Genomic DNA, 7,287 nt, shown 5'->3' with positions numbered 1-7,287 from the left:
AGTGGAAGGTGTCCCTGCTGATGGCAGGGGGGTTGGAACTGGATGAGCTTTAAGGTCCCTTCCAACCCAAACTGTTCTATGATTCTATAATCTCCTCCTGCTGTGATTATGTTACTCTGGTGTATTTCCTATCTCAAATAAGATTCAAAACCCACCACCTACCCACACCTCCCCACCCAAAAAAACAGCAACAAAAAAAACCACAACAACCAACCCGCCCCAAAAAAACCCCAGACACTTGAAAATCGATACACTGTAGGACATATGCTGCAGTCAAAACACCCATGTCAGAAGGAACACAAAGGATACGAAGGGGCTTTGTGGTAGTATTTTGAATTTGAATGCTGTTCTGTGGTATGCAGTATGAAATAGAAAGATGAGAAGCAGCCCCTGAACACACATGCATATTCCCTATTTAAAACACAAGTAAAAGCAGATATCTGTATTGTGAGTACTGCGGTCTCCAAGTCTGTGTAGTGTAACAAATGACACAGCAGTCAATTATACAAATGTGCTATAGATAACACTAAAAGATGTTCTGAATTTTGTTTGGAGAATGGAGATTAATTAGATTGATAACTGTTGACCTTGGAATTTACCTGCTATAGTCTGAGAGTCTAAAGATAATTCAGCAGTTAGGTAAATTAAGTCAAACCAGTTCTCATAGAACAATCTGTTTATGTGCTATTTTGCTCATTTTCCTTAGTTGGCAACTATTTTAAGCCCAGTGCCTTTGAATCCAGTAAATCTGCAGACTGGACATACTACATCATTAAATGGACTGTCACCAGCAGGTAATAAATACTCTGTAAACAACCTAACTTTAATGGAGGTGTATTTTTTTGTTGTTAGAATTTAAGGGCTTTACACAATGGCTGTAAAAGACTAGGAGCAGCAACAAACATTGACAAAATCTCATACTGCTCATGGCTTCTCCTAGACATGTCTGTCCATTTTAGCATTTAAAGCAACTAGATATGTGGGAGATAATCTACTTTCAGGAACGTACAACAAGGTAGCATGTAGTAAGCATGTTTTTCAATTACATTTCAATCTGGATTTATCTGCCTGTCTTTATTCTTCAGGTGCATCAAAGAACAAGTCACAGTCACCTCATTACTATGCGATAATGGAATTTGATCCCTTGGCTCCCACTGAGTAAGTAACTTTTAAAATAGGTAATGTACAGTTTTCTTGGTGCCAAAGGCAAGCAGGCTTCTGAGGTGGCTTTTTCTGAGTGAGAAAGCAGGCCACACTATTTAGACTGTGTTAGCTGACTAACTGGATTGCTAATGTAAATGAGTGGCTGCATTTTTTAAATTTTCTTCCAATATTTCTGACATAACCAGTTAATGAATAAACTCCTCTAGTGTGTTCATTGAATGGCATCTGTAAAAATGGTGGAGTAATGCTGTCAAAAACAATCTACTAAATTCCTGTTCAGCGATACGAAAAGATGACTAAAAAGCTGATTGACACTACAGGTAGTTCTGCAGCAAAGTAACCAAAGTAATTTCTGCTCACAGCAGTCGTGATTTTTAAGAATGTTGTTCTACTGCATATCAAGAAAATCCTCAATTTAAAGATAAGCTACAAGAGGGAACGGATGCTGGGACTCTCCAGAAGGCCAAACAGTCAGACAGAAAAGTAATATGAAACTAAACAGATGGCAGAACTCTCTTTTCTACCAGTAAATTGCAAAAAATCTGAGCTATCTATACAAAACCTATTTCCAAGGAACCATCCAATTCTGAGGTAGAAAAATATCAACAAAGCTTTATGTTGTTTTCATCTTTTTCCTTTTTTTCCTTTTTTTTTAAAACTAGCACAGAAATCGCATGCCATGTGGTATGCTGGCCATTTGTGTTTTGCAGTCCTGTTCCCAAACTTACTCCATCAAAAGTGACAGTCTCCAGAGGTGTCTCATTAAATGTATAATCACAGATGCACCACAGGATCAGCTCTGTGTTTCCATGGAAACCTGGGCATCTTGCAACTGATGCTACTTCGTTAGGGAAACGCTATAAACTCTTGGCAGTTCACACTTGGGCAGGACTTCATTGGTGCATTTTGTCAGAATGAAATAACTGTGATGTAGGAGTCATCCTGTTCCTCTTTCAGCGTTGTTTATGAAGAAATTGATGATGTGCTGAAGACAGATGTTAAAAAGAATACAGAATGCTGAAGGTGGAGTCTTCTACTGAACACGGGTCCTGTGCAGTGCTTCCTGTAACATACAACTGAATAACAGAACAGGTTTTGTATTTTGACACAACAAACAATAAGTATTGCAATACTAAGCTGAGTGGAAGTTGGAGAGTTACTTGGCTCTACACCTTGATAATTTGTCCTAAATGTTTATCTGTTTATTCTTCAAGGTGGCTTGCATCATTACTTTTAAAGTATTTTGGGGGCCTTTACAATATAATTTTCAAATTAACCCATGTATGAAGTTAACACTTGATACCTGACACAAGTAAACAAAAAGTACTCTTGCAAACAAACCAGAATGTTGTTTCAGAAACTGCAGAATCTAATTTCTATTTTGGCCTCGTTGCTGTCTGTGTTGATCTCCCTATGAATTTATAAGGAGGTTTTGATATGTAGGACTTGTCTAAAATTGGGCCTCTTGATAGATGTCTGAAGACATGCAGTGTTACTTTCCTACGTTCATATTGTGAATACAGACTTTGTTTTCTTCTTAAAAGCCTGCAATATAGTGAATTTTTGTCTTAAGAACCTGAGCTGGGACATGAGGTGCTGTCATCCATTATTAAGAGAAAAGAAAAACCCCTGCTTGTTCCTATGTTGTTGTTGCTTTTATTTACTCAGTAAATATTGGAAGAGGATCAATGATTTCTTTCAGTGTTTCTGCCCTGCAGAGATTGCTGTTCTGGTGAAGGAAAAATTAAGCATCTACAATGCAGATGAGCAGTAGTTATCCATTTATTTTAATCAAGTTGTTTCACCCTGTTAATAACAGTTTTATCTTTTAACAATTAAAGTGCCGTATCTGTTTTAATACTGAATGTAAAATGTGCACTTTAACAATTACAGTTCTCTGAATTTATAATTGATATAAAATTTAAGAACTTAGTTCATGTTCATAGCTGATAAGCTAATTTTTTTTGTTAAATACTGCATTTTAAATGTTCATTATGTTAACTGTTTAAGTTCTCTGTCTGTTATGCAATTTTTGTAGCATAAAGTTCCAAATAAAAGCAAACACTGACTGAGAAGTTAATGCCCATCACTTCAGTTTTTAGCAGATGACATGCGTATTCTGAGAAATACCAAATGCAGACAGTGGTGGAAGTATTTGAGTGTGAATCCACAGTGTTTCATTGCACAGTTAGCAGTTTTGCAGCTTGCTGTAGAGCTATTAGAACACCTTACTTCTACCAAAAAGACAGCCTTGAAGATTGGGGGGGGTTTGTAAGTAGAGGTGAAAAGGTAAGCTGCTTTATTTTTTTTTATTATTATTATTTTTGTTCTTGTCTTAGGGGCAATGGTCTGGACAGCAGCCTGAGAAAACTGCTGAAAATATGATTTGAGGTGGATTGATTTTTCCCTAAAGCTTAGTTGTGTTGTTAAAACCCTAGCACAGTGATGCGTAACAAATTAAAATAGGCTGTTTCAATATGCTAATCCATAATGGCTGATTGCTAACTGAACTTCTCTGTATTTAAAGAAGCGAAACAGTCACAGATAGATGAAAGCTCTGAAGGGAACTGGCTAATTACTGAGGTGAGAGAGCTTGTTTTATAGTTGGAGCATGCTCAGTATCTGTGCAAACTTGGGCTTTCAAACTCAAAGGAAAACCCAGGTTTATGAAACTGGCATTTGCCAGGGGGATATTCTTTTTCTTCTGAAGCACAGGGCCAGAATAAATCAGTGTGTTGAGAACTGTCATGATCAGTTCAACTTTCAAAAAGTCAATGGACTAAACAAAAGACAGGTAAGAACTATTTTTTTTTTCCCTAGCCTGAATTCAAAGACTTGTCATGGTTTTTTGTTTGGGGTTTTTTTTGGTTTTTTTTCTGAAACCATATATAAAGCTTGCTGCTATCTTCATACAGATCTGTGTCACTGGTGTGGGCTCCACATGGATAAAAAGAGAGATCAAAGAATGAAAAGTTTTAAAATTTTAATAAATACACAGTGAAGACCTGAGATGTCATCCAGAATCTATCTGAACACCACGTGTAATTGGTACAATAATGCATTTTAAAGGTAGCATCCATTTATTTTCAAAAAAGCACTTTTAGAATTATTGTATGCAAACATAATTGAGACTAAAGTAACTGGAAGTTATTCATGATATACCCATTACTTTTTTTTAGAGCTCAAATAAACCACATTAGTCTTACTTTGTTAGATCTCATGTGGTGAAAGGGGTAGAAAGAACTGGTCTAGCAGGTGAGATACTGGGCTGAGATCAATTCCTGTCTGAAAATGATTAGGTCACTTAAAACTTGCTCTGCAGCTCACTTCTCATTTGCAAAGCTATGATGAAGCGTTATTATCCCTGCCCCACAGATAATGATGGAAAGTTACATAAATACAGGGCTACATGTTCCGGTGGTAAACAGAGTACCTAGGAGTACCTCTGAACAACCGCCACGGTGCTGGGCAGGCTTTGTTGGACCTAACCTCAGAATGAGGTTTCTGGTTGCTGAGCAGACTCCTATGCTATTAACTTAGCCTGCAATTTAGGGCAGTTGTTTATGTACTGCCTTTCCCTTCAAAGCATTTCATATAAAAGCCGAGCGTGTCTGTGTGTGGAGGTGCCCAGCGTCCAGCCCTCTGCAGCGTGAAAGAGCAGCCATTAGCAATACAGATATTTTAAATGAACGCAACACTGAAATTGGAAGATGGTATTTCTAAATGGAAACCATACCACGGATTTGACATGCTTACATTTAAATCACTGTTCCTCATTCAGATCATAACAGTTTTAGAGCAGTCTGCTCTTACCAAATGAACTACTGATTCAGTAATAATTCAAGAGGGTGCATCATCTTTTGAATCATCATACCCTCCTGTGCCACAGGAAGGTTACACAGCACTACAGTTTAACTTTGTTTAGTACCTGTTTTTACCTTTTTGTAAAGTAACTTACATGGAAGTTACTCTTCAGAGACAACAATGCAAATTTAGAGGCTTAATAGATTTATTTGTTGCTCTGTATTTAAAGGAAGAGCTCTGTGTTTACACTTGGGTTTAAAAATTTGCCTCACAGTATCCAGATAACATGTATCATCATGGAAAAAGATGACATGAGAAAACCCTCTCTTCCCCAACAGTGTGTTCCCTTCTATTCTCTAATGAAGAAATACAAACCCTAAGAAAAAATATTCCAACTATGTAAGTTTGGGGTTTTTTAATTAAAAAAATATAAATACATCCTTTCATAACAGCACCATCTACCCATGGTGGTTTAATAATATAATTTCATATTGCACAGTTTCTCCCTCCGTTGAAAAATGGTTTCAAAACTGGTAGTCAGGTAGCAGAAGACAAATGGTGTAGAGACTGCCCATCACTGATACCCAGGAAGTGGTAACTTCTGTCCTTCCTTTGCTTCAAAAAAGGTGTAAGAGAGGGTGATCAAATCAACTTTAGCCATTTTAGGGTCCTCTACAAATTCTGGATCAATGTAGAAAAAGACAGGCATGTCCACTTCCTCTTGAGGATTTAGCCGCTGTTCTTCAAAACAAAAACACTGTATGGAAGAGTTAAAAAAATCAATTAGACATTAATAGCTGTGGTAAACTTTCTCCCTGGCAACATGAGGAAACGCTTCATCTTTTAAAATCAACTCTTGTTCCCTGTACATCCCTAAAATCCTGAGAGAGATAAACCATATGAACAACACGACAGCAATTCTGTTCCTCTTGCCTTACAGGAAATAAACCTGGCTTTTAATGAAATGCCCAAACATGCAAATTGGCCAGGCTAGCTCACATCATTTCCACCTGCCCTCAGAGTCAGTGGTACTAAACATCATGTATTTGGGAGCCACTCTAATTGGACATTTACCGCAGCTTGTTCTCAAGGCAGTAAGAGTATGAATGAACTGATGCAACATCATTTGAAAAAAATCAAGATATTTTCATAAAATGTAGGCAGACAAAAAATGGTATCCAGGATTAAAATGAGAAAAAGTTAATTTATGGATAACAATTCTCATTCATGTAAAGGAAAACATTATAATCTTTGCTTTGTTCACACTTACTTGTATTTTATTGAAATACTGTCCTGCTTCAAAGGGTATCACATTGTAGGTAGAGATTCCAATTACTGGTTTGTCAGTAGGATTTTTTGCTTTATAAAATGCCAGTGCAGTCTCTCCTGGTACCACCTGTATAAAGTAATTGCACAGGTTTTGTTTTGTTTTTTAATCCACTGCAGCCCTCCATCCCTCTTTAGACTTTAGATAGAATTAGTTCATTTTCTCTTTTGCCATTTTAAACTGATTACTTCACAACTATTTTGCTTATATACAGTTCACCCCCATTCAAAATTAAAAGCATCAGTGATGTTCTATGTGTGCATTTTTAATCTTAACCAGTTTGCCACTCAGACTTCTATTATTCTCAGCAGTTTAGCAGCATATGGAGCTTTTCTAACATGCCAATTTCTATATATGGTGTACATTTAATTTTTCAGGTTATCATTCTGGACTCAGAAACCAATTAAGCGGCATGACTCCTTTTGCAAGTTTTTGTTAAGAACTAATTTTAAACAGTAAATTTAGATTAAAAGGTTCATTTTTTTTTAAAAATATAAAAACAGTCTTACAAGGACAGGGGCAAGAAGAAAAAGAAACCCCAAAGGTTTAGATATACAGATAGATATATAGATATATATATATATATATACACACACACACTTTATGGTGTATATACCAGATATTATTGTGTATATATTATATGATGGAGCATACACCACATAATTGCCTAGATTGGAAAAGACCTTTAAGATCGTCGAGTCCAATCCATTAAGTGTATGTGTAAATACACCGTTAATTGCAGTCCTTTTTGGTAGCTCGATGGCATGGCAGAGAGGCAACTACACTTAACTACAACACGAGAGGCAATAGAAGTTCTGCCCCGTGGCAGAAGGAGCCATCAGCCCCGCCTTCCCAACCAGCACCGAAAATCACGCTCTGCGTGCGGGGCAGTGCAGCAAAGCTCCCGGGATGGCCGGGCCCCGCGCGGTGTGTCCGTCCGGATCACGGCGGAGACACAAACCGATGGCTCTGGACGGTGACACAACCTGCCG

The 7,287-nt window shown here is 37.5% G+C and overlaps 2 protein-coding genes across 2 annotated transcripts in view; one reads left to right on the top strand and one right to left on the bottom strand.

Annotated features, from left to right (window-relative positions):
* TOM1L1 (target of myb1 like 1 membrane trafficking protein) overlaps window positions 1–2,185 on the top strand; it is a 23,806-nt gene extending 21,621 nt beyond the window's left edge. The window contains exons 12-14 of the mRNA XM_010167391.1: window positions 707–794; window positions 1,086–1,158; window positions 2,122–2,185. Coding sequence (XP_010165693.2) covers window positions 707–794; window positions 1,086–1,158; window positions 2,122–2,185 — 225 coding nt within the window. The remainder of the gene's footprint in view (window positions 1–706; window positions 795–1,085; window positions 1,159–2,121) is intronic.
* A 3,245-nt stretch (window positions 2,186–5,430) lies between these two features.
* COX11 (cytochrome c oxidase copper chaperone COX11) overlaps window positions 5,431–7,287 on the bottom strand; it is a gene marked incomplete at its 5' end in the record, with an annotated part of 2,050 nt that continues 193 nt past the window's right edge. The window contains 2 exons of the mRNA XM_010167380.1: window positions 5,431–5,725; window positions 6,239–6,364. Of these exons, the coding sequence (XP_010165682.1) occupies window positions 5,543–5,725; window positions 6,239–6,364 (309 nt within the window). The remainder of the gene's footprint in view (window positions 5,726–6,238; window positions 6,365–7,287) is intronic.

This window comes from Antrostomus carolinensis, unplaced genomic scaffold, assembly GCF_000700745.2.
Source record: "Antrostomus carolinensis isolate BGI_N321 unplaced genomic scaffold, ASM70074v2 scaffold48400, whole genome shotgun sequence".
Classification (NCBI taxonomy): Eukaryota; Metazoa; Chordata; class Aves; order Caprimulgiformes; family Caprimulgidae; genus Antrostomus; species Antrostomus carolinensis.
The sequence above is the reverse complement of the archived record's forward strand: the minus strand, read 5'-3'. Positions and strand labels throughout refer to the sequence as shown.